The 27,806-nt window shown below is 39.8% G+C and overlaps 1 protein-coding gene across 3 annotated transcripts; it reads right to left on the bottom strand.

The window, feature by feature from the left end:
• Window positions 1-1,306: 1,306 nt before the first annotated feature.
• LOC102228297 (G-protein coupled receptor 26) lies at window positions 1,307-11,660 on the bottom strand. Of its 3 annotated transcripts, none has more exons than XM_023345776.1 (4): window positions 10,895-11,660; window positions 10,165-10,737; window positions 7,530-7,643; window positions 1,307-4,441 (listed from the first exon to the last, which is right to left on the bottom strand). In XM_023345776.1, the coding sequence occupies exons 2-4, from the start codon at window positions 10,698-10,700 to the stop codon at window positions 4,204-4,206; spliced, it is 888 nt and encodes a 295-aa protein (XP_023201544.1). In that variant the 5' UTR covers window positions 10,701-10,737; window positions 10,895-11,660; the 3' UTR covers window positions 1,307-4,203. The 3 variants fall into 3 exon arrangements, with proteins under 3 accessions (XP_023201544.1, XP_023201543.1, XP_005804871.1); XM_023345775.1 differs by having other exon boundaries at window positions 10,165-11,305; window positions 11,380-11,657; XM_005804814.2 differs by having other exon boundaries at window positions 10,165-11,657.
• Window positions 11,661-27,806: the final 16,146 nt, after the last annotated feature.

Raw genomic sequence — 27,806 nt, 5'->3', positions numbered from 1 at the left:
TTATAACTCACGCTCCAAGTGTTTGTCCCTTCCATCGCTCTAAACAATGAGTGGTTACAACATGTATGTCGCCACGCACACATCTTCTGTATGAGCAGTTTTAATTACCAGCTTCTCCATTGTCAGCTTTCGATGATTGGGGCTAATTATGATGTGTTAAAATACCTGAGTTCTGGCTCCATTTTAACCAAGAGTCGCTTTTCAGCACAAAACGCATGAATTCAGAGGCTTTGAGTGCTTGAGTACTGATCTTCCTTCACTTAACGCTGAGAATAATTAAAGCCAGTCTGGTTTGCATGTGATTAAGCCAGATCCATTAGTGACTTAGCATAAACTAACTGAGGAGAAGAACATTGACCAAACTTTTTAATTAATCTTGGGAATATGCATAATATTGGAGTGGAAGTTTCTCTTTTGCAGCTATTTTTATGTCTTCGGCATTAGAAAGAGGACTAAATGGAACCAACAGGAAGACGTGAATGACTCTGCAACACTTCCAGAGAGAGTCATATTTCTCTATTTCAATCTTTATCCTTTTGGAAAAAATTCCATTTTAGACATGGGATAATGCATTTTGGGAAACTAGCCCTGTAATTTCACTTCCATTTCAAATGACTAAATGTAGAAATTTCTAAATTAAATCTTGAAATAAAATATAGCTTCCAAACTTACTTTAGTTGCCCAGTAAAGATGCATTCAAAAGAAATGTTTATTCATGTTTTAGTAGCAGTTTTTTTTTAAATCCAGCCTTCAATTTTAAATATTATTGTTGAAATATTATTTGAAATATTATTGTTACTAAAAAAAAACCCATTAACATCAAAAATAGTGAAACCCCTACAACAATTAATAGATGAAACTAGAGGATTTTGTTTCATTTATGCTTTAACAAAATTGTGTTGAAACTTGTAATTAATAATCCACGGCTTCCTGTTTTCTCTTTGCATAAATAGAGCTTTAAAAAGAGACCTACGTCTGTTTTCCACTCTTCAAAATGGTAAAGACAAGACAACAATTCAGTATATTAAGATAAATATGTGTTTGTCTTCATAATCCTTAAAAAAAAAACAACTACTTACCTAAAACAGCTGCAGTATGGTGATCAGAAGAAACGGGCAACAATTCAGACGTTTGAAACTGCAAAACAAGTTTGTCTGAGAACCAAACATCAGGATGGTTGGAGGAGTAAAAGCAGTGGGAATATTGGGGTCACTAAGTCCCCATAGAAACTATTACACTATTTATATTCTAAAGAGGATTTTAAGACTTTTCAGATAAGTATGAAACTCACTGATTCAAACATTCGACCCCATCGATGACAGCTTTACAATGAACATCTTTTATTGCACATAGTCTAATAATCACTCCGTCAGAGAACAGCAAGTGGCTCACAGGAGGGAAAAGACTCATGTGGGCAAAATGCATCTAATTAAACGTATTTTCTCCTATCGAAGCAGCTGTCGTAAAAGTATAACAGTGGTTGAAAAATAGTCACATATTCATATAAACTTGGCACAAACACTGAACAGTGTAATTTAAAGCACTTAGACACCATGGCTGTGCTACATCGAGTCTGCCCTCGACAGTCTAGACGAAAAGCTGCTCCTGTACAGTGCAGAGCGAAACACGTCAGCACACTCAGCCCGCGTCGATGTCCGCAGGAACCGGTCGACTGGCAAAAAAAAAAACAGAGGCTGCTAGTACAATTACGTCTCGGTTAGAAGAGGGTTATCTAGTACATTCAGCTGCTAACTGGCTCTTTGGAGGGCGAGTCTGGTGATGAGCAGGAGTTTCTCACTGTCAACAAAGTCCATGAAAAGAATCCAACTGAGGCGGATTTTAATTTTGGGAAACGTTCCCACCGCAACGTTTTCAGCACGCTTTTCAAAAATTCACAAACGTGTGCGCGTACCTTCTGAGAACGGTGGGATTATCTGATCAGTCATTTTTTTGTTTCTAATTACACAGATCTGGGGGTTTGCGGGATGACGGGAAACTGAAACAAGCCGCGAAAAAACTTCACATTACTGGAGAACCCCTCAACGTTTACAGCGCCTTGCAAAACGTTTTCACATTTTGTCTCATTCAGACCTAAAAATTCAACATCCATGAAAATTTTTACGTAATAATATATACCAAAACAAAGTTGTGCATAATTGTGAAGTGGAAGGAAACGTGTTCTCAGTGTGAGAAATGGAAAAGAAGGGTTAGGTTGAACGTCTCACTGAGTTCTGATCAGTCCGACATGTGAAAGTAAGGAAAGAGCGGCGCAGCTGCAAACTAACCCCGACAAAGCTGTCCACCTAACCTGACAGTCAATCAGAGGAGCAGCCAGCTCAGACAGGAGAACCTGTTGACGAGATAATCAGTCGTTTTACACTTCAGAGCTCCGGTTTTTATGGAAGCGACTGCTGAAAGAAAGCGGTTTGTAACAAGGGAAGTATGAGACACAGCAAACACGTGGAAGAAGATGCTCTGATTGGATGAAGACAACATTTGTTTTTCGGCTGTGTACGGAGGAAACTAACAATGCACATTACACACCGTCACGGAGGTGGTGGCAGCATTATTCTGTGCAAGCGAACTGTTCAGTGGCTGCAGAGGAATTAAAACTGGGGTCAAAATTTAACTTCCGGCATTACAACACACAAACAGAGCTACAGCGGAATGGTTTTGATCAAAAGTATGCGCATGTTTTAGAATGGCCTAGTCAAAGCCCAGATGTAAATCCAATTAAATGGCATTTACGTTTACAGCGAGACCGGACAATTGTGTTCACATGGTCTCAAGCTGACAGAGCTTGGGCTATTAAGAATTGTCAAAAATTTCCAGATGTGCAAAAGGACTTGCAGCTGTCTGAGGGTTTGTATCGACTCAGAGGACTGAAAACAAAAACAAGCCACACACTTCAGATTCTTACATGTAGAACCTTTTGAAAACTGCGTATTATTTTCCTTCCATTTTACACATTTGCGCAGCTTTGGGTTGTTCCATCTCAAATTGCTGTTGGTTTATTTGTTTTATTTCAGCAACAAAACCGTTTCAGTGCCTGAAATGTCATGTTGCATTGCCATTGTAACATGACAATGGAGAAAAACTCAAAAGAAAGTGAGTATTTTTGCAAGTTACTGTACAGTTTCATGATGGATGGGAATAATTACGGAGATCCAAAGAAATAAAAATTATTACTTTGTGCTTATAAACCTGTTGTTAATTTGATTCATCTAAGTAAATGCAACATTTCCCATTGCTTAAAAGACCTGGATATCAACTGTGGAGAAGGTAAAAAAAAAAAAAATCAGAAAACATAATGAGTCACATTTTTTACACACAAACCATTGGGCTTTTAGGGAACCAGAGGTAGATTAGTGTGCGAACCTATCATTAAACATTTCTCCCCTTTTGTTCTTCTGTTGGTCTTCAGCCACTGTGATGTGGCCCAAAATAGACAGACTGTGTGGAAACTGTAAGGTACTGAGAGACACAATAACACCTTTCATATTTCTGCCTTCTTGTGGCACTTGTTGACAGTAACAAAAATATAAACCATCACCAGGCTCATCCTGCAAAACAGCTTCTGTCTCCTGCAAGCGCAGAAGTTTTAGGAAATGTCCTCGGACAAAGTGCATCAATATTCAGAGACCGACAAGACGACGCGAAGCTTTCTAGCACAAACGAGTTCTTACGTGTCCCGATGGGTTCTCTGGAGGTTTCCAGGAGTGCGAACTTGTCCAGGGTAATGAAAACAATAAGATGGTTGGTTGGTTTAGCACTGAAAAGCTACTTCTTACACGTCGCTGACTCCAGTCTCTTGTTTTTCAGTTTGAAATAACCTGAATCTGTGACGTCCAGGGGGGGGAAATTGGTTGGTTTCTGTGTCGTTTGTTGAGGCTAATGAATCACAGAACCTGCTGTTTACCAGAACCATCCTATCGAAACTCACCTGTCTCCCCTACATCATATCTCTACCCGTCCATCCTCCCACTCATGCCTGCCTTTCCATTCCTCTCCACCCACAACCTTTCTTCTTTTTGCTCCTTCTTCACCCACAATCTGTCCCCTCCATCTCCCCTCCCCGACAATACCCTGTAGTCTCCATCTCCTCCGCCCGCCCACCTCCTCCTCATGAGCCAACCTGTTTTTGGTGCTGGTTCGCTCTGCTGGAGAGCATCTGTCACATCCAAATCCATCACATTTTTGCCATTAGCTGATCCGCTGAAGACAGTAGTCATTCTCCGTGTCCACAGAGCTGTTGTGGCCCGACGAAGGGTAAAGGTCGCGGCGCAGCAGCTTGTTGACGACCGTAACCAGGACCTTTTTGTACTGCTGGCGCAGCAGCGAGTAGGCAAACGGGTCGGACGCAGCCTTGCTGTACGTCAGGCACTTACTGACGATGCCCCAGTGTCGGTTGACGTCTACAAAGGGGAGAAGCTCGGCTAACCTGAGGAGAGAGAAGGTGAGCGCTGAACAGAGACGCAGACCCAAGCAGGAGATTTCATTTCTCACCTTTAAAATAACAAGGATTTTGCTAAACAGGATCTGGTGTAAGAGGATGTTGTGGGAAGGCAGTCTATCACAGGCCTTATCCACAGAAATGTCCTTAATCCACACAACAAAGGTTAAATGTTGTATGTTAAATTATTATTCAGTTTAACAATTGAATAAAATTAACTTAAAACAAAGAGTATCTTCCAATGAGACAAGTGGCTTTCTAACAAAATACCTTCAAAAATACAGTACAGACCAAAAGTTTGGACACACCTTTCTAATTCAATGGGTTTTCTTTATTTTCATGACTATTTATAAGGCAAGAAATCCCACTTATTAACCTGACAGGGCACACCTATGAAGTGAAAACCATTCCAGGTGACTACCTCTTGAAGCTCATCAAGAAAATGCAGAGTGTATGCAAAGCAGTAATCACAGCAAAAGGTTGCTACTTTGAAGAAACTAGAATATAAGGGGTATTTTCAGTTGTTGTACACTTTTTTGTTTAGTGCATATTTCCACATGTGTTATTCATAGTTTTGATGCCTTCAGTGTGAATCTACAATGTCAACAGTCATGAAAATAAAGGAAACTCATTAAATTAAAAGGTGTGTCCAAACTTTTGGTCTGTACTGTATATTTAAAAGGATTTTCTACAGGAGAAAAAAATGCATATGCTGCATTTTCATTCTGTTACTTAATCAACACAGTCGTAAAGATAGTATTTTTCCTGTCATACTGACCACTCAGAGTGGTTAGATCAGCAGCAACTTATAGTGAAGTGTTTTAGCCAAGATGGCATTCATGTGAGAGGAAACTGGAACTGAACCCTTAACTTTCAAAACTCTTACTGATGTAGTAGAGGTAAATTTGTTTGCACCCGTACCAAGATGTAAGGAAGGGCAAACAATTTGTTGCTTAAATTGTGATGACAAAGTTAAATATTAAATACAATACAATTGATGAAAAATAATGTCTAAAAGTCACAAATTCATTATTTTAATAATGACTTCTTCTCAGTGTCTCAAGTGTTGCTGGAGTCTGGAGAAAGTTTTACTGACACCTTTGCAAAAACACCTAAAGCTAAGGTCTACTTTATGACTAGACCATTCAAGCAGTTGACAATGCTTTGACCTCAACCACGCTTTGCAGCTCTGACTGTATGTTTAGGGTCTCAAGAGTTTTGCAGCTTTTTGACTCAGCACAAACTTGAAGGAAAACAGAAATTAGTATCAGCCATGGGGAAGTCTGGCGAATGCTTGTCTATCAATACAGTAAATATGAGCTATAAAATATGATACAATAAAGCAACGATGGCTAATAAATAAAATGATTAAACATGCACCACAAAAGCCATGATTTCCCACACAACTGGGTCCTAATTTCCAAAAAATGATTCCATCCGGATCGTTTTCTCTGCTTGCTCTGATGTTGTGCCACTAAAATGAAATTGGATCATACGGGCGCAATTGGGTTGGAGATTATTGCAATTTACCAGCACACGGCTCATCCAGATGAGATATTTAGGTCCCAGCTGGAGGCTTCCGCAGGATCAGGAGGTCAAGTTATGCTCTTCAACAAGTCAGTCGGGAATCTTTCCCTGATAACGTCTCATCCTCTCGCCAGAAATGTCAACCTCATGGATTTTCTGGAGAAACATGTTTTAGCTCCATGTTTCAGTGTTTGAATTACAGCGTTAATGGGGTTTTCTTGAGATGGGCATTATGGCTTTCTACCCCAGGGAGAAATGTCCAGTGGGGTCCTTCAGAACAATATACCTGCTGTTGTGATGTAAAGGAATTTTCTATCTTCCATTTGCATGTCCATTCAGAGGGAATGGACGCCCCATGCTGTTACACTGTTATCTAAGGAGTTTGCTCTCCAACCTCAACTATAATCTGACATTTTTCGATTGCTAAAACCTCAATTTGGTTATTCTACACTGAACAGAGATTCTTTAAAAACCAAAGTGGCATTGGTGAAACCTTTAATCTGATAAAGAACCTCAAAAATACTTCGTCTGCATTAGCACTGAGTCAGATTGAGACAAGTGTGAATAGCACGTTTCAATGAACTTTTACTGAATTATTCCACACTCTTTATAGATGTTTTATAACACATACATGGGGCTTTCTTTGTGGGAAAAAAGGCGAAGAATTCTTAGTTTTCTCAAAAATATGATTGAAACCAAATCATCCACCAGTTCAGTAAAGACCTGGCCACATCCAGACCCCTCTGATGTTCCCCACTGCGATCTGCAGAAACTCTAATATAAAACATGCTTACGTTTTCAATTCTGCAGCGAAATATAAATGCTTTTATTTTTGAAAACCCATGTTTTTGAATCTTTTTTTTTTTTTTTTTTGGAGATGACTCTCTTATCTCTACTTGGGTTTGTTTTGAGTCAATGCCAGTAGCATTGCAAAGAACTGTTCAGATGAACCCTGCTGCAAGAAAGTTCAAGGTTCAAATGCAGGAGTTTAGAATATTTTCCCAGTGAATGTTTTTGTTCTCTCTGGGAGCTCTGGCGTCCTCCTACACTTAAAAACATGCATGTTAGGTCAATCGGGTCCTCAGAAATGTCTTTCAGGTGTGAATCAGTGTGAGGCTGTTTGTCCTGTGTGCCTCTGTTGAAGCAAATTATTATCTGATTAATAATTGATTGCTCTTAATGTTTTGACTACACCTCATTTCCCTTTTATTTATCCATTTTTTGTTGTTTAAGTAGGGCTTGGCTGGTGTGTCTGACTGTCTAAAGCCTAATTCATTCAACAGCCATCACTTTACAATCCAGTTCGATGAGATGTGAGTGTGAGCAGCAGAACTTCACCTGATGTTGTGGCAGATCTTTGAGGTGTTTGTCTGTTGCAGTGTCTCTGCAGTGAGACGATGACTAACAAAGATATTCAGACTAAATCAAGGTAGCTGTTCGAGCTGCAGCCTATTAACTTACATGAGTTGGGTTGTTAATTTTTAAAGCTCTCACTCAGGGGTTTTGCACTACATTAAATGATGTATGAATTCCCATCAGGTAGTCTTACCTCGTAATTACATAAGGAGCAAAGCAGATGATAAATGAGCCGATGAAGATGCTGATCTTCTTTGTGGCTCTCTGCTTTCGCCTCTTCTGCTCAGCTAAACACCTTTGTTTGACGCTGCAAACAGCAAAGAGAGACATTAAGTCCAAAAGTCCCACAAATCAACAGATAAATAAGTAGAAGAGCGTTCAGATGTCACATACGAAGGTACAAAAGTGTAACAGTTCAATAAAAAATGTTCTGTGAAAGAAAGAAAGAAATAAAGGCTGAGTTAAATATAGTGTGGCGATCCTACATAGCCACATTGTAATGAATAAATAACTAAGTATTCAAAATTGATTGCATGTAATACTATAGAAGTCCAACGGTGCCACAAATGAGCAAATAAATACATTAAATATATTTAATTGATTCCCAAATGGGCGACTATTCAATACATGAATGAAAAGTCAAAATATTATTGAGTGAGTGAATGAATGAATGAATGAGTGAATGAATGAATGAATGAATGAATGAATGAATGAATGAATGAATGAATGAATGAATGAAATTCAGTATGAAATAGAAATACTGAGGTAGCTGACTTGCATTTCTTAAGTAATGCACTATATCTATCATTGATGTATTTCTAAATTAAATGTATCTGTGTCCAGATCAACTTTAATAATGAATTGTACGAATAATTATTTAAGTCAGGGGTGTCAAACTCCAGTCCTCAAGGGCCGGTGTCCTCCAACTTTTAGATGTGCCTCTGCTGCACCACACCTGAATAGAATAATTAGGTCATTAGCAAGGCTGGGAGAACTGATCTACACAAGGAGGAGGTAATTAAGTCATTTCATTCCAGTGTTTTGTACCTGTGGCACATCTAAAAGCTGTAGGACAGCGGCCCTCGAGGACTGGAGTTTGACACCTGTGCTTTAAGTAATAATTTACTACAAGGCGATACTTACTTTCAATCACTATTTAAATGTGGAAATAATAATTAAATGATTAGAGTAATTTTAAAATAAATTCAGTAACTGTAAAATAAAATATGTACAATTATTAAAGCATTCATTGTTTCAATATTCCTGTAACGGACAGAGTTTTTGGAGGGTTTCTGACTAAACTAAATCTACTGACTCTCTAATATGAATGGTAACTCAAGTCGTTCTTTTTGTTTTAGTCTTCAGCAGTTTCTTCTTCTACTGTTACAGTAACTGAGACAAAGAGCAGGCAGAAGGGGGAGCCAAGCAGAGGACGTGTGGTGCCTGTCTTGTCGGTAATAATTGCGTGACATCATCTGAGTTCTGCTGTCGTGTGAGTGGGGCCTGTGGGATTTGTTTCATGTTAAAGTGAGTGACTGGTGACCAGTACGGCCGGACCGAGCCAAAGAAACCCAGCAGCGTCTGGATGCAACACTGATGACGGAAAGAGAAAACTAAAGCTTCCCAGAAAATTCTCACTTATATCTCGAACAAGAAATAATTTTAAATGAACTATTGATGCAAAAATCTAGTGCAGTCTTATTAAATAAAATGTGAATCAATAATTCAGTGTAATTTAAACTTAATATTCCCAGTGAGTGATTAAATACGACATTCAAGCCCCGTTCCTGGAATTTGATTGATAATGATGTAGTCGAAGATATCACAATGGCATAAGGGTGATATATGTCTTTTTTTAAAGAACAAATCAATATTTGTATTAACTATTTATTGAGGCGTGGTATTCCCTCTGCATGGAAAAATCCTCAGGGGTTTGTTACCCAGTGGACATGATTAAATCTCTCCTTTAAAGCAAAAATAATCCACATCTTACTGCAGGTGCTAAATTTTATGAGCTTTCATTACAGCTGTTTGCTGTTTTTAGTCTTGATGTATTACATTTCATATTTTATGGTTAAACTGTCTTGATTGAAATTTGTCAAATGTTTTAACACTGAAAATGTGCCTTTTGTGCTGATTTCTGTCTTGGTCAGGATTCTCTTGCAAAAGAGGTCATTTATATTGATGAAACATTTACTAGATTAATAAAGTTTTAAATAAAAAAGAAGGACTTTAGATGTACTATTCTCAATGTATTAGCCTTTTATTTATTGATTAGTTTAATATTTACTGTTTAAATGCCTAATTAATAACTAATTGATAGCTATCCACATTTATTTATTTATTTATCTATTCATCGCAGTTTTTAAGAACTTCATTTAAGAAGTATGGATGCATTTACTTACTTCATATATTTATTATCTTTTTAATAAATGAGATTTTAAATAGCTATTTAATTTGCTTTAGCTATTAAATTATATTTGATTACCTTTATTTTCACTAATACGAAATATACAATGAAATTATGTGGTTTTTCTTTATATAAGGTGATTTGAAAACATCAAATGCACACAAAAACCATACATCAACACCCATGTAGTTGAAGAAATAAAATGATCGAAATGATGCTGACATAGATTACAAATATTGGGAAAAATAAACAGAACAATCACTTCCACGTTGATTACGCAAACAATTAAGACAACAGCATATTTCAAAGTGATTGAATGCGGTGTTGTTTATTAAATTATGGCACTTCTGGCGAGCCATACTTGTCACATTTTAGTAAAAGCGTTCGGGTAAACAAGTTTGAACAAACAGAAAGTCACCTTGGGTGGATGTCGACCAGCAGAAACAGAGTCTGCATGGTGATGATGTCGATCCTCTTGCAGTGAAACCTGGCGACTTTCAGCACTTTCAGGTAGGTGAAGCACAGGATGAGCAGCGACAGCGCGAAGCTGGTGGCGTGGAAAACCACGGTGAAAACCGTGAACTTAACTTTGTCGCTGCCTCCCCCGCTGGGCTGCAGCGTGCAGGACGCGTACACGTCGCTGTAGTCCACCCAGGAGAAGAGCAGCGCCGTCAGGGAGAAGGTGAAGGAGTGCAGCCAGGAGTAGCCCACCATGATCACCGCGTCCTTGTAGCGCATCTTGGTGGCGTAGCTGAGCGGGAAGACCACCGCGATCCAGCGGTCGATGCTGAGCGCGGCCATGCTCAGCATGGTGTTGGCAGTCAGGAACGTCTCCAGGAAGCTCACCGTGTGGCAGACGCAATCCCCGAAGGGCTTCTGGTTCCTGACGACCCCCAGCAGGGTGGCCGGCATGTTGAGCACCGTGATGAGGATGTTGCAGAAGGACAAGTTCATGGTGAAGACGCCGGGCACCTGCCGGCGGATCTCGGTGCTGTGGACGAAACATAGCAGCACCAACAAGTTTGACAGCAGAGACACGACCGCGACCACGACGATGAACAGAGCGAAGAGAATGTCAGCAAAGTCCATGTCTCTCACAGCAGAGAAATTAAAAAAATAATAATAATAATAATCCCCTCTTAGGTTACCTGCGCCTGTTGGCTGCAAACAAGTACCTAAAATCAGCCGCCACTCATGTCTCCGGAAAGAATCCCAAATTACATTCACTTAAAATCCCGGCGCGTCCGCGCGTCCTCTCCAACTTCCCCGGGCGCTATCCAGCGTGCTGAAAACAGCCAGCATCTCCCACCTCACACTTTCCATCTAGTTCCCATTAACACCCCGACTTCAGAGCAGAGAGAGGAGCTGTGGCAGAGGGAGGCGAGGCATGCCTCTCAGCGGCAGCAGGCGGCCCACTCGTTCAGATCTGGTGGGGGGACTGGAAGGACCCGGGTGGTGAACAGCACGTCCACTGAAGTGAGTGACCTACATAGCACGTGAAGAAACGGCGATCGCAGCCAGAGGCAAGAGAGCCACTGTTTTGTTTTTGTTTTTTTCGTCTACAAAACAAGAAAAAAAAATTAATCTCAACTCTTACCTCCACTAGAGTAAACACGTTTCAATGAGATCTCACTTTTTAGTTCCCAAACATAACAGAAGACCGTACAACACGTGAGGCATGACTCAAGTTTCGGCTGCCTGAATATTAGTAGGCAGGATGAAGAGGAACAGAACAATGTGCTGCTGCTGCTGCTGCTGCTGCTGCTGCTGCTGCTGCTGCTGCTGCTGCTGCTGCTGCTGCTGCTGCTGCTTCACCGGAGGCCAGTTTGGCACCAGATGCGCGCGCACTGCGATCTGGCGCAGGCTAGTTTCCCCGCAAAGTGCGCCATTATTTATGTCGGCAATGCAAAAGTATTAGAACATCTGAAAAACTGCAAGTTGGAGTGGCACGATTCTTCTTTTTGTCTCGTTTAAAACCAAAAACAGCAACTTATTTTTGTCTTGCTTTCTTTACACATGGGATATGAGAAGGAGTCAAAACTTTAAGGATTCCCCGAACACACAATCTGCTTTTTTTTTTACTGAAAAAAATGCAGATTTGAGCATTAACAATAAACTATTTCTAGGGATTTTTATTGATTTAATAGAAATTGAATGTTAATCCTTTTATACTCATGTGCATAACGTATAAATATATTTATATATCTATAGATATGCATGTAAAGTATCATTAACTTGATGCTTTTATTCAAATTGAAAAATCCTTTGGTTTAATAACTGATGAGAACAAAATGTTCAGGGCTTCGTCAAGTCTCAGGGGAGCATATGATCATCTGAAACCTGAACATGTTTATTTAGAGGCTCTGAAGCAAATATGAAATCTATACTAAACAAATTAAAACAGCTCTTTCATCTTATAACAAAGACACAACTTCAGTTAAGCACGTTTGCACTATAAAAACAGTTTTTGTAGAATATCAAACGTAACACATTTTATATCAAAAAAATGTGTTCTAATATTAGCTGCTTTGATTTGGTAGAAAATCCTGTGAAAACATTTGAATTACAATTAAGCCAAGGATGCTCCTTCACTCAACTATGAACCAAATTTATCACGTGAAAAGTCTAACAGACAACAATTAGACTGGTGTTAATGTCGGTTGTGTAGTGAATGAACTAACTTAGATTTGCAGTCAAGAAAATTTCTGCTTAAGACTTCAAATTTAAGTGGAAAACCAAGTTTAGCTCATTTAGCTACAATGCTAATGCTAAAGATAAGCTTGCTAGCAAGCTATACTTCTTAACTCTGAGGCCGTCGTTGCCAATTAATAGAAAAACTCATCTGTGGTTGACAGGGAAAGAGTTTTACAGGTCATCTTGTGAATGTCTTATTGTTTTTAATCCATCCATCTGCAACAAACAACAAGTTAGTTGGCGAGCTCTAAACCTACGTCAGTCATTAGCAAATGAACAGCAGGTCTCAGATGTAGTTGTCAGGGAAAAGGTGTAGACGCCATCTTGTTGGAAATTTTAAAATGTTTTATCCAGATTTTACTAGTCTAGCAGCTGTAGATCCGATGCTGAAAAATCAAACTTTCAAGCTAATTAAACTTGGGATTCAGCGACGTCAGCGAGCCATTTTCACTCAAACCAAATTTACTCAGACCCGCAAAGGCTGCATGAAGCAGATTATCTTGTTTTGCGATGTATATTGTTGGAAATTTGCTCAGGTTTTGGAATTAAAAAAACAATTTTATTTTTGCTTTTAAAAATAAAGAAAACATTGAACTTTTACATACAGGAAATGTATACAATTCCATGCGATCAATTTTTGAAGAAAATTATGTCAAAAAGTAAATTAGCAACACAAGGATTAAAACTGAAAACTTGAGCTGTCATAGAAGTGATTTGCCTGCCACCTTGTCAGGAATGATGATGTTCATTTACTGCTACGCTACCATTTCTTAACTTAATTATAAAAATCTTCTTGTTTTAATTTCATCATGGAGCAAAATCTCTATTTTGTTTACTTCATCTACTCTTTTGTTTCTTTTCCAGTGCAGCTTTACTTAGCGATTGTTTCACTACTTCTCTGTGCGATGCCCACGTTTAGTCCTTTACAGCAAATTCAGGTATATTTCAGGAAAAGAAAATCTGCTTAGTAGTAAAGAAAAGAAGCAAAAAGAAGACACACACACCATCCAACTCTATAAAATATTAAAGAATACATTTGCAGCCTCGTTCTGGTGTTTGTCGGTGAAAGAACTGCGTTTCTACTGAGTCATGTTCAACTCCAGAGACGCTCATGCAGACAATGACTCACTGGGGTCAGACGCGGCCTGCAGGGGGTTTTCTGTATCATTTTTATTATTTATCTATATTATGTTATTTCAATTCTCATCTGCTTATCACTCCCACTTGCTTTATTTTGCTTCCTACATTTTATTTATGTAAGAGTGACACAAAGTGGGAGGGAGATCACTTTCCTCTGAATTTTGTGTCGATTTCATACACTTTATGGCACCTTTGGCAAAAACAAAAATGATGAAGATTTATCTTTACCACAATTCTCACTGAGAACGGCGGCAGGATAAATTTGGCTTGTTGTCCGGTTTTGTTTGTCACCGATTATTGCTCTGACTGCAGATATAGCCACGTTTAAAGCAGTATCTCTTTTCATGCAGCTAATGGCATGTTTTCTGTCTTTCCCATTTTGAAGACTGGCTAACTTCTGATCACAGTCAACTTGAACCGTTTTATCACGGCTTTATGCTATGATAAAGCGATGACGGCACTGAGCTCCACGCATCTTTCTGCGGGTCTTTCAGGGTGTTTTTGTGTTCATATGCAGGATTCAGACATTTCGGGAGAATAAAGCAGCAGTGGGAAATTTCAGCTCCCTATAAACAAATGAACTAATGCGTGGGAGAGAGCTGCAGCTGGGCTCCCAGGAGGGAGGTGCACAGCTATTTATAGTCCTGATGAGGTGTCACCTCCGATATAATTCCTGGCACCACTGTATTACCTAACTGACAGACAAGGCGGGAGCGCTGATCGCAGGCAGACCCATAGCAACAGATGAGTTGCATCAACACATAGTTATACATGTGTTTATGTGTATTTTGGGGGTGTTACTCCAAAAGACCTCAGCCTATAAATGTACCATTGCAGTAGTACTAAGAAATTGTTTTGTTTTTTTCTGTCAGATCAAACATAAATCAGACCAAACTTGTCCTGCTTTAGGAAAGTTGGGATGCACAATTCTTTTTCTATTTCCTGAATCCTCACGTGACATCATGAAAAATTGTTTAAAAAAAAAATTAATCAGGAAGATAGTTATTGAGCACCAAAAATCTGATTTTGGAGCCCAAAACAAGCTTTTTCTTAAAGTGTTCAGCCATTTCTCAAATTACTCAAACTATTCACTTAATAAAAATATATATATATTGTCTTAGAGTTCCACATAAGTGGAGTGAAGCAGTTTTCTGTAGTAAAACCGATGCTGCGACTGAATACATTGAAATCTTCCCTCCACTTCACAACAAACCGCCTCTCCGAAAGCGTCCAGATTTGCAGTGTAGCTCAAGATGTTACGTAACAACACCTGACCTTTTCTAAAACCCACACCTGCTCACCTGTGGACAGTGAGGAAACAGCCTGAGCTGCTCAGAGACCGTGTGATCTCAGCACAGTTGTGAAATCGCCCCGCAGCCCCACGGTTACCCGAGATGTCACTCGCATCTCCCTGGTTTGCTTCACCTTTTTTTTTTTTTTTTTTTTTTTTTTTTTTTGAAGTTCACTGCTTTCACAGTATCCGCAGAGCCCAGAGCAGCGCCCGGGGACAGACAGGCAGGCAGGAAGGAGAGAGCGACAGAGGATTTCAGGTCATGCATTAGATAACTCAGTGGGTGGTGTGTCTCCTCTCTTCTCAGTACTAGATACAGTACAGGAAAGCATAATGCCATTAGACACATTCCTGGAGGAAGGAGCCTTGAGTCCTTTGTGCTCTTCTAGGTGTGTATTCAGGGAATAAAATATTCTGTTTAGAGGGGGTGTCTCTGCACACACACCACCATTTTCTTCAGGTGAAGTCGTTGCCTTCATGATACAAGAGGAACGTGAACATTCAGGTATATGTTCTCCCCTAAAATGCCCTTTATTTTTCAAATTGAGTAGTGAATCAAATGGCTGAATTAGCTCCTCAGCATGTCTTCAAATTGTGCAAATGCCTCGTACATCTCATCTGTCAGACTGCAAAAACATTAAATCTTAGTATGTATTTTTGGTCTAGTTTTTATTTTATACACTTGAAATAAGACAAAACAAACCTACTAGTAACCTTTCAGCAAGAAATATGAGCTTGTTGTAAGTTAACAACTCCTTAAAAAATGAAGAAGAAAAAAAGTACCAGTTCCACTGGGAGGCGCACAATGCGACGTACGACCCAGAATATCAGGATCACAATTTTTACTGTACACAGTTGTGTTCATAGGATTTAGCAGTTATAATTAAGCCGATTTGATGCACAATATATTAAGGTAATTTTAAATTATTTGAATTGGACTATGTTTACAATTCTCTAAAATCCTTTCCAACAGTGTGTCTAAACCCTTTCCAAAAACCAAATTTAATTGAAAGGGAGAACTAAAAGTAAACGTTTACTCTTCTTGTGTAGTGAGAGAGCCACCACTCACACTGAAATCTGATTGGTTCAGCATTTAGCAGTGAAAAGCTGGACTTTACAACTACTGACAGTCCATTTAGGATACACAAATCTTTACAACTCAAGATTCAGGCCATAAATGCCCCACCGGAAACTTAGCAAACACATTTCCTTCACTCCTTCCTCTCTGCCCTCCAGGTGTGCACACTTTATAAATAGTCACGTCAGTCTGCTGGTTTGCAGTGAGCAGGAAATCAATAAAACTCAGCTACCTGACCTCTGCTCCTGTTCTTGTAGGAATATTGCAACAGTAGGACAGTTAAATCTCAATGGCTGTCTCTCTAACAGCAGCTGGCTCAACTTGACTTAAATTAGCAGAAAAGTCAATTACTTTCCATTTTAAACAATGACTTTCTTCTGCAAGCTGTCAGATTTAATAAAGTTTTATTTTTTTTAAATCTTTGAATAATATGTGAACAGACATTTTTCGACATTGTACTTTGTTTTTATATAACAATTTGAAAATTGCGACATTTATGCAGCTTCCCTAGAGGTACTCATAGCTGTCACCTGTAAACAGACCTGTCACCGCATTTGACACCTCACACTGATAAAACTACTTAGAAGTGTTAAAGCGCTGCCACTCAGATGCCTCCACATTGTGCATCCAAAATTATATAAAGTCATGTTATGCATATTGTCGCTTTATTTGTTTGTTCTATGGGAGCAGTGTATATTAATGATTACTGGCACCGGAATGCACAACATAAGCCTGTAAATTGGTTTTAGCCACCATGCAAAGACACAAGCATTCGTCAACCCTCACTGAGGTTCTCAGCTCATTAGTGGTGTCAACTTTCAGCATTATGATGTAAGATGAAACAATTGTTTCTGCATTTAGTGTTTTCACTTCAGCAGCGCTGCGTGCTGGGAAGCAGCGGCTGAGGGCTGAGGAGACGTGGGCGAGCTGTGAATGGCGGCTCAGGTTCTGTTTGGAGGGTTAGTGGTGCTGTGACAGATGGACCTCCTCCACACCTCTTAGTGTATGACAACATAGCTGAAGCACCGTGCAGAGATATAACTGAGCTCGAACATCTGCCGTTTCTATGTGTGTGTAGGTTTCTTTTTAAAGGCAGAGGTTGTAACGGAGGGGCAACGGATGGTGGTCATAATCTGGCAAACTATTTTTTTTTTATTTCTATGAAAGAAAGTGAAATAAATCAGCAGTATTGCATTTTTCTCTTTTCTGTCCCAAATGTGACAAAGTCTACACGAGACGCAGTGCCATGAAAAGTTCAATCTTCTTCTGCTTTTGTTTCTTTTTGACGCACTTAAAGTCTTTTAGGTCATCATACAAATGTCGATCTCAGACAAAGATAAACGTAATAGAAAAGAAAAGTTTTCAAAAGATTACATTTCATTCCAAAATCAATCCAAACCAAAAGCAATCGCTCACTAAACCTAATACCTGGTTGGGGCCAAAACCAAGTCTTTGTGATAACAGGCAGTAAGTAATTAACATTGTTTTGGAGGAATGTTGACCTACTCTGTCTTACACAGTTGTTCCAGTTCATCCAGATTTCTTTATACTTTCCTCCAAGCAGCCAGACTTCCTTATGATCTTTTAATAAACACTTCTTTGGGGTTTTTTTTATGCTTTCTGAGGGCTTTGGTTTATTCTGCATTCATGTTCAGCCCAGCTCTTCTCAACGTACCGTCACTCCAAACAGGGCAACCTTTGCTAAGTGGACAAGTATAGAACAAAATAAGAGATGCCAGGTTTTTAAAAAAAGTATCTACTGCAGATTTACAGCATCTAAGAGATAACAAGAAACAAAAAAATATGAAGCAGCTCCTGAGAGACGCTTCATTTTCTAGTTGAGCACTAAACCAAAAAAATAATAATAATAATAATAATAATCAGATCTGACTAAAGAGTTAAAGAGTTTAGCCTGTCCTCTCTTCAAAACTAGCAAAACTGGAGAACAGAAGAAGGATTGATGTGTGTTGATGTTTGTAAGTCTGGACTACTCACCTAAAAGTCAAATTAATTAAAAAAAGACTTAATTAATCCAAAAACAAATGAATTGTTGTTGTAACTTATATTGTCCATGTCTCTTCAAAGAGTTGTGGAAGCTGATGGAAGGATCTCCTGTAGGCTGCTACAGTGTTACGGCAGCCTCTGACTGAAGTCATTCTGCTGCTGTATCACATTCTTATGAAGTGAGGAAGATTGTGCTCAGGGTTTTCTACAATGTTCTTCATTTTATGAATTACCCATATCTACAGTTAGATAAATAATCAAAAAGTTTAGAAAAACTGTAACTGGCTTGTCTGGCACTCAGTGAGGAAGAAGGTAAGGAAAACAAAATAAAGTCTCACATTTTTCTGTGTGCGATTATGCTGCTGTAATAAAAATCTTTACTGGGTGTGCTAATTAATCGTGAAGGGATGCTGTTTGGCAGCCATATTTAAATCCAGCATAGCCCTCATAAACTGATTTTGGCTCCACTTTAGGTGTTAAGTTTTATTACTGTCACTCAAAGTTTAATACCTTCTGCTGTAAGTGGACAATTCTGATCCCTGTCTGTCTCAATACATGATTGACCAATTCATAAGTCTGAGTTAAAGGTTTAACAAGCATAAAAATAACAACTTTTAACCAATAGTTATCTTGTACAGCAACTGGACTGAAAATGAGCTGAAAAAGTAGCCATGGAAAAAAGAAAAACACAAGAAATGTGGAAAAATTACAAATGATTCAAAACTTTTGCTCAGTGTTAAATTTAAAACCCTGCGTTACCTACAGACATTGTAGACTGAGCTATGCACACGTTCAAGCATAATGCTCTCCATCTATCTAGTAATTAACTGGATCACTGGTTTCTAACTGGTTTATGATTTGAGGGAAAATACAGCAAAATCATACTGCAAATAAAAAGTCTCTCTCAAGCTGCTGCTTACACAGCAGCAGCCTAATATAAACACTGATTGACTGATTCAGCACAGTCTGTTTGTGTTCGGGCTCACATTCATGTAATAAAGGGCACAAATCATCCTCATAAACCTCCTGTGGCTTAAAAAAAGGGCTGCCAGTAGAAGCTTTTTTAGCTGTGGGTAGCTTCTTTGTGCAGACACTGCCATCTGATATGATATGTTATTGAAAATTGAGGCTTGGCGGTGTGGGTTGGCAAACAAAAGGAGCATGAAATAGCTTTCATGAAGCAGCGCGCAGCTGCCACAGGTAGAGCTGGAAGACTTAGAATGAGTCATGTTCCCATAGCAGCGCCTGAGTCTGAGTCTTTATCTCACCGTCTCTGGCAGCGCAGAGACACACGTGGAGCTTCCTGTTGAAATTAAACCAAACTATAAAACCTCCATTAAATGCTGCTTTGCAAAGTTACAGTTAATGTGCATGTAAGTTATGTTTTTTTTTTTATTTCCAGTTGGTTTGCGTGACAATAGTTTGTCAGATTTGTTAAATTATTAGCATGCATTTAATCTTGGCATGCCGTGCTAATGTCTCCATGTCTTAGCGGCCTTTTCCGCCCCCGGATGGCCCCTACTTTGATCCACACGAGCAAACAGAGTGGCTTCTGTCACAGCAGGCGACCAAAGCTCTGCCAAATCGTTTGCTTTGTTCACATTGAGCCCTCTTTCATCTGGACACCAAAAGCAGGGGACAGCGAGATAGCAGGGGCAAGGAATAGAAAGGAAAAAAGATTGCTCTGGCCCACTCAGGACACATTTGAAAAGGACTCCTTTGGTGTTTTATTGATGACCCAGTGGGGAATGCTTCGCCCACTTATCGATTTCTTAATCCATCCTTTTCATTCAGTCAAAGATTTTCTTTATGAAGCTTTCAAGGCAGATTCCTTCGCAAATGAACATTTTGATGACTTGCACAGCGGTTTAGTGCTGAGGCATTCTGCTCCCTCGGGTGTTTGACTTGGATTTTAAGAGCATTCCCTTGATTCGGACCATATGGTTAGACACACATCATAACGGCAGAAGGTTCATGGTCGCAGACAGAAACTGGCAGACAGAGGAGTGATCCAGGAAAATTGTGGGTATTGTAGGGCGGCACTAGCGCAGACTGTAACCTGAGTCCGAGTTGAATGGACTGACAGTGAGCCTCTAAGGCACATCAAGCAGGCGCACAGTGTTCATTATCATTAGGCGACAGGAGGGCTTTGAAGCCAGTCGAAGCTCCGGTGGGCAGACAGGGCAGGCCAGCTGGCTCGTGAAGGCGCATTATGGCTTCTGCTGCAAACTGGGAAAAGAGCCTCATAAAAACGTGCTGTGAAGAAAACGCTGCTTAGCAGACCTACTAAAGGGAGCAGTTATGAACAGCCAAGATCTTTAACAATGGTGGCAAGCTGCTCTCCAGGGTTATTGTGGCACTGCATAGACAGGCAATCAGTTTAGTTAAGCTAATATTGTAGGATTTTTAAACTGTACCCCATTTGGTTGTGTTTGGGTTTGTAGCTCCCAATGGTTTTACTCTTTTCCATGTCCAAAGGTAAGTAAAAGATAACTGAGAAAACAGACACAATGTGCCAGAGAGGGAATCACATCACAAACTCTGGAATCACAACATCATGGCATCCTAAGATGAATTAAGCTCCAACATGAGTTCTTAGGGTGTAGACTGGTTTAAAAAGGGGAAATGGAAGAGAAACAGCACCAGCACTTTGTCAGTTTTGTAATTAGACTGCTTGTTAAAAATTTAAATTATAAAATAAATGGACTGAACTTATATAGCACTTTTCCAATAATCTTGACAATTCAACGCGCTTTACACTAGAGTCACATTCACCCATTCGCACTCACATTTATACACCGATACACAAATCAATAGGTAATTTGGGGCTAAGTGCTTTCCCTAGGGGCACATCGACATGTGGCAGGAGGAAGCTGGAATCAAACCAGCAACCTTCCAATCACAAGATGACTACTCTACTCACAGAGCCACAGCCATAAATTCTGACAGCATTTAGATGCTGTAATCTTTGCTCCAATTCTGACCAGCATTTTTACTTTGGTATGAACAGGAGTCAACACTTCCTTATTGCCAAACATTTGTCACCAGAATACTTCAGAGTGCTGTGCCATCCACTGAATGGAAGCAGAGAAAATCAGATTTTTCTACAAAGTCCATGTTAATGTATGGAAGTTCACTTACAGTTTTTCCCTCACATTTTGTTTGGCCCGTAGCATAGGATTTTCTTAGCATAGAAAAGCCACGCCCATTATGACTTCTAAGGGGCAATTTGGGATTGCAAAATAAGTGTGAAATACCATCATATTGGTGGAAACAAACAACAGGTGAAGTTTCACCACCAGTCTGCAGATGTAGAGAGCACAGGCATTGCCTTCTAGTGTCCTTACAATCTGAGAAAGGTAATGAATAGCAGAATCCGATGCAAATAGAAGCATACAGAGGATGATCCAGTCCAGAAAGGAACACAACTTCCCACACTAAGCTAAACTCTGCTAATACCAGAGATGCTCTGTAAAAATGCTCATACATAAATATTTTAGTTCAAACACCAAACATACCTTAATATGCAATGATTAGCAAAGTAGACACCATCTCAGAATTACAGGAGAAGGTAATATCTGCAGTAATATCTTCATCTTGGTCCCTGGTCATTTAGCCAATCAGTGCCAAGGAAAATGAATGGCACCCTGGATTGATTGCTCTGCAACTCCCAGCTTTTTCAAGTATCACAGACATTTCAGCTTCCCAAGCTACATTTTCTTTCAAAATTCAAATGCTCTATGAAAACAAATCTGTGAATAGGCAGGTGTTTCACAAATGGTTTGGAGTTACGTTTCATGTAAAATCTGTAAATACTGAACCGCAAGTTTCAACTACAATCAAATTCTCCTTTGCTCCTTTGGCTTGGACATTAAGAATAAATGAGATGTTACTGCTGAATCTCCAAAACTGTTCCCAGAAAGTACGAGGCCTAAAATGATCCAAAATGCCTTGGTATACTGAATCATTAGGAGTTATTCTCCTACAAAATAAGAGGCCAACTTCTGAAAAACATCCCCAGACTATAATCCCCTCTGCTCCAAACCAAATCAGGTGAGTGCTGTTCCTCTGTCAGTGAGTTAACCTGAAGCCCAAATGAAGGCTGGAGGTCTGCAGCTACTTACCCAACCATTTTTGTGGCTACTGTCATTCCCAGTCGCTTCCTCTTTCACCACTGCCGTTCTTGCACAGATGGCATCGTGCCATGCTGCCATGCTGGAATGCTCTGAGCACCTGAGAGCGACAAGTTCTTTCACAATGTTTGCAGAAGCAGCCTGGTGCTGGTTCCTATCCACCTGTGGACATAAAAGTGAATGGATCACTGAATTCCATGAGCTGGAGGATGAGGGAATACTTTTGGCAGCATAGTGCTTATTTTTCACTACCTTATCCTCTTGTGCCTTTTGGTCATAGTAAACACTGTGAAGTCCATTTAGTGACTCATTTACTCCCCAGCTTTTTTCACTTTTCTTCATGAGGTATGAAAAACAGAATCAGGCCCAAACCCTTAAAAGTAGCCATTTGCTCCGTCTTTCCATCTCAAAGAGGATCAGTTCTAAACATCCTCTGCTAACCATTTGAATCGACTTTAAAAAGAAAAAAAAAACTCCCCCAGAATAAGTTGTCTCTATAAACATCTGCTCTAGCCATTTGTCAAGACATATGTCAGGCTTGGATGCTCTCAAAGGTGCCGACCACACAGTGGTGACTCATGCTAAATAAGTTGGATGAATCACGAAGGGCTTGGCAGGGAAATAGTGACCCTGTGCTGTGTTGGGATATCCACGTTATGTTTTCTGCTGCTGCCAAATCATACAAGCAAGAAACTATTAAAGATTTACAGAGGCAGCATTATGTAAGATTGACTTGTTGAACTTTACATCATGTTGTAATGTTATTCCCTCATCAGAAACACACCTGGAGTTCTGCTTTAATCTCCATGGGAACGATTCAGCTATGTAAAACACCTGGCAGGACCGAGGCACAGCAACTCCTCTTTTTGAGGCGCAGCAACTCCTCTTTTTGAGGTGCAGCTCCTCCTCTTTTTGATACATAGCTCCTCTTTTTTTGAGCTCCTCCTTTGACCTGAAGTTTCCAAGCCACCGAGCTTTCGTCTCACAGAGCACCCTTCCCATGAAACTCCCCCACTCAGCTCCTCCAGACTAGCAGCAGCAAATAGCTGCTATAAAGTAGCACTACGCTGCTGGAAAACACACATTGCTGCCCCTTCAAAGGCTGCAAGGAGAACATTTAAATGAATGTGTTGGGTGTAAAACAAGGGTGCAAACTAAAAACATGAAGATAAATACTGAGAAAATGTTCCCCATCATTCACATCAGCATCATGGGAAACTGCTTTGAAGATAAGTTGCCACAACTAAGGTAGTGTTAGTATGAAGAAATCCTCAAGTGTGATTTTTCATGTGTGTCTACAGTTTCTCACATAGTCCATAAATAACAGAGTGATTTTAAAAAGGCGACACGGGGGAGGATATGATTATATAACTTTTAACTAATCCCAACTGTGTAAGATATTTGAAAACATAATATGGGGATTCTGAAGATGTTGAGCTCTTTTATCGGCAGAGCCTTTGTCTTTTTCTTTGATCTCTTTGGACTTTGGGCTTATTGACAGAAGAAATTAATATTGGATGAGAAGAAAATGGGAACAGCAGCAACTTAGGACATATGAAAACAATAATGCGGTAAAAGCAGAAAAGAGGAGAGTTTGAGCTAAGAGATGTTAACTCACTGGAAGCGTAACATATAAGCCACAACAAAAACATAAGGATTATTCTCTGAGTGTAAAGAGAGGAAGATGCTCTATTTACTCAATATCTTGTATGTAAAAGTGTATTATTGTAAGAGTACTACTTAAAATTGATGGGTCTGCAGGATGAAGCAGCAGGAAGAAGTCTGATATTTTCCACAAGCTCCACTGTTATGGTTTTCATATGTATGCCAGCATTAGTACTGCAGTACAGCTGACTCCAACAGGAAGTTAGAAACAAAGTTGTTCAAAACTCCAAAGACTCATTGCTGCGAAAGTTCTAAGATCGTTTATGTTTCTCTATGGCATTCGTTGACATTGCTGGTGCTACGTATCTGAGCACTGTTGTTGGTAGATTGGTCAAGTTTTCCTTCACTGTCGCCATGTTTTCTGTTGTGTGACACTTACATCTGAATTCAAAATGCAGCACAAGGAAAACAAGACAACGCTGACGGAAATGGTCACATATGGGGGAATTTTACTGCCATAATTCAAGAGCTTACGTTTCTTATTTGAAAGCAAACCGTCATCTCTTTGCACTCAAAATATCTGCTCTCATTCAAATATCCTGTGTTCTCTGTCAGATTTTCTCTTCGTGAGTCGGACCCATTCATATATTTAGAAGGAGAATAAAATGGGCCTTAAGTGTAACTCAAACAACATTAAGTATTTTATTTCGAAAAGTGTTTTTAGACAGCTGAATCATTTATTATGGGAAATAAATTAATTGCATACGTTCAAGAGCTTCTAATATCAGACGCTAACGTAATTTACTTTCACTATAAAAAAAAAACAAGATTCTCATTTCAGTGCTTCAATCAGAGACGATAAACTGCTCAGGCCTTTCCAAGTTGAGCTCATCATTAATTCAGCTAAACTAGCTCTGATTTAATAGATTAGGAAGCTCTGAAGCACCAATTAATCAATATGCTAGCAGGACACCAGGTTCAAACATCGCATCCTGCCGTGTCCAGACTCATTCTCCCGCACTGACAGATGTCATTACTTTTTCAGCGGGACATATTCAGTATTAACGAGTGTTACATAACTCTAATCAGGACCGTGAAGCAAGGCTTTGAGAAACCTCCACGACAGCCAGCAATTTCTCGTTAATCTTTAATTAGGCGTAAGGCGTAGGATTGATTCGCCCATTCTATTTTCAGATGATGTCACCCGTTTGTTCCCTGCGAGGGAAGAAAGACGACGTCTGAAAGCGAAGGAAGGACCACCAAACGTTCCTGTCAAAACACGACCCGGCGGAGGGAGAGAACGGCAAACCAAATGCTGGCTCTGATTGTGAACATGTGGGGTAGATTAAATACCAATCTTCAGCGAGGCCTTTTGTCATCAAATCAGCTGCTAAAATGAAAGTCACAAAGATATTCAAAAGTCATTGGAAAACTGAGAACGGCTTGTAGAGCCACAGTGTTTTGGTTGACACAAATGTACAAAACCACAACCCTCCATACACTTAACTTCCTTTTTTAGATTAACTTTAAGCTTAAAATTGGATTCAAATATCTTTCTCAACACTTTAAAAAAATCTTTATTTTTCTGTTTTTGGTTGTTGTTTTTTTTTTGTTTTTCATGGGCTGGGATGCTAAAGTGAGGGAAAAGAAAGATTTCTGCTATGCGTTTGACTGGCCATTAGCTCTGCGGCCTCACAGCTGGAACACACCTGGACAAAATGAAGTGGGTGTAGCAGGAGCATGGCTGGATGTTTATCTTCTCTAACTCTGCAGCAGCAAAGCTTTGGAGTTGCACAACAGTCTGTTACTATTTTAAAAACTAGCTGGGGACAACCATGACCTAAATTGCTGTCTTGTTACCCTTTTGCAAGAAGCATACGTCATTTATTCAGGATTTATGAAGCTAATGCTATAAAAGCACATTTAGGCCAACATCCATCTAAATACCAGCCACAGTGACAGGACTGGAAAAGTCTCTGCTTTGCTTGACTGCAGCTCTGCTCTGCAGGTTTAAGCTCATTGTGGGAGTTTTTGTTGTTTTCTTCTTGTTCTGCTTCAAGAAGATGCATGTTTTCAGTTGCGTGGCATTTCGGTCCGGTCCGAACTGATGGCAGTCAGCTGTGCGTGTGGACCCAGCCTCCACGGCATTAAATCAGGGGGCTGTAGGCCTTTAATTGACAACACACATCTGCTCACTGTAGCATCAGTGGCTTTCTCTTGATCGTATCAGAACAACTAAGTGTGGCTGTCAAAACACAACGGCCCTGCAGACGCAGCTGCTTTTGTGTCATCTGGGTCACGTTGGCCTGTCGCCCATGGCAACGGCACCGTCTCCCAGGTTTGTCTTTGTCCTTACTCCTATTCTCAGTTGGCATTAAGGCTGCTGGGCTGCTCTTACGCTGGTCAAATTAATTTTCTTTTTTTTCTCCCTCATTCATTTAGCTTGTGAAGGAAAATCATGTTACCGCACGAGGACAGCAGGCTGACAGCACTTCAGCAATCTTCAGAATAATTGGTTAAAGGTGTCATGTCATATGGGAAGGGAGTTATATTGACTCATTTCTGCTTGACACAGGCTTAAAAAAACCTGATGTACTTTATTCTCATGGGAGTGAAATGAAAGGTCAAAAGCCTTAAATGAAAATTCAGATCTTCTATCTTTAGATTAAAACAGATATTAGAGTAATCCTGGGCGATCACACTTTTTATTTATTTATTTATTTTTATCATTTGTTATTTTATAAATGCATAATATAAATGCAGTAGTTTATGCAGATAACAGCAGTTATCGATCCCCTAATTGAAATAATTCGACAGCATAATTCATGTTAAAACTCAAATAAATTACTGTTGCTCAGATCAGAGAAATTGCTTCATGTCCAAACATTACAAGAGAAAACATGTCTCCATGACAACCACTGGGGGATTTATTATATGCTATCTGGAGTAAGCGTCTGGAAAACATCTCCAGGTGGATGTGGAGTGGAACAAAGGACGAACGCGATGAGACAAAACGCATCTACCGTTCAGTACAGCAGAGGCTCTGTGATGCTGTGGGCCCGCCTCCGGCTGCTGCGCTGACTGCTGCTGTCGTTGAGTTCTGTATGGACCGCCTGAAAAGCGTTGACGTATCAAAATAAAACAGAAAGTTGGTCAAGTGAAATGATTTTTAACAAAATCAGCGCACAGAATCTAGAGATTTTGAAAACAGTCCATCTTGGTGATTGAGTCGTGTTTCGTCTTATTTATTTATCTTTAATAAATACGTAGCGTTTGCTTTAAAAAAAAGTAAAGATTGTGGAAACTTGGGAAGCACGAGGTGCCACTCTTTTGAGTTTTTTATTTTATCTTAACCGTTCTACTCGCTGGGTATGTTGGTAATCTAAAATTGACTACAGTTTTGTTGGTCAGTTTAAAAAATGGAAATGTCTATTTAAAGGAATAGTTTTTGTCGTGTCACCATTTCCTAACTTATCAAGATGATCAGCCACTGCTTTACTTAAATGCCGTGATCTCTTGACAAAATGGCCACCGTCCCAGGGAACCATGAAGTCACAGATTAAAAACCTAAAAAATCCTCAACACTTTGACTTAAAGACATAAAGAACAAATTCTAAAAATGTTTGTTAGATTGACATAATAGAAACCTGTTTGTAAAAGATCATTTCCCAATGTAAAATATTTCCAATTTTTACCATATGGGATCATTCTAAGCATTTCCTGCACATCTTTTCAGTGCTGCCAATATTTGAACTGCAAATGTAAACAAACTGGGTGATTTAATTTTATCCATATAAAAAACATCGCCTCTGCAGGACGCAGCTCCTCTACATCCCAACACTTGTTACCAGGTAACCCAGAGGACTCGGCTGCTGGTACCTCAGCATTTACATGACTCACTCATTGTTAACGGTGACTCACGCATCGGTCAAGAGTATAATTTGCGCCCTTACTAGAAAGTGTGAATTTATGGGGGTTGTTGTGGAGTTATATAAATACTCCTCCCCCCCACAGGTGAGGTAGAACCACCGCCTTTAAAGCTGTGAATTTGTAACACCTTCTGACTGACGACGCAGTGGAAACTGAACCTGTGGCTGTGCTGCGGTCTACCGAGT

This window comes from Xiphophorus maculatus, chromosome 14 (assembly GCF_002775205.1).
Source record: "Xiphophorus maculatus strain JP 163 A chromosome 14, X_maculatus-5.0-male, whole genome shotgun sequence".
Classification (NCBI taxonomy): domain Eukaryota; kingdom Metazoa; phylum Chordata; class Actinopteri; order Cyprinodontiformes; family Poeciliidae; genus Xiphophorus; species Xiphophorus maculatus.
The sequence above is the reverse complement of the archived record's forward strand: the minus strand, read 5'-3'. Positions and strand labels throughout refer to the sequence as shown.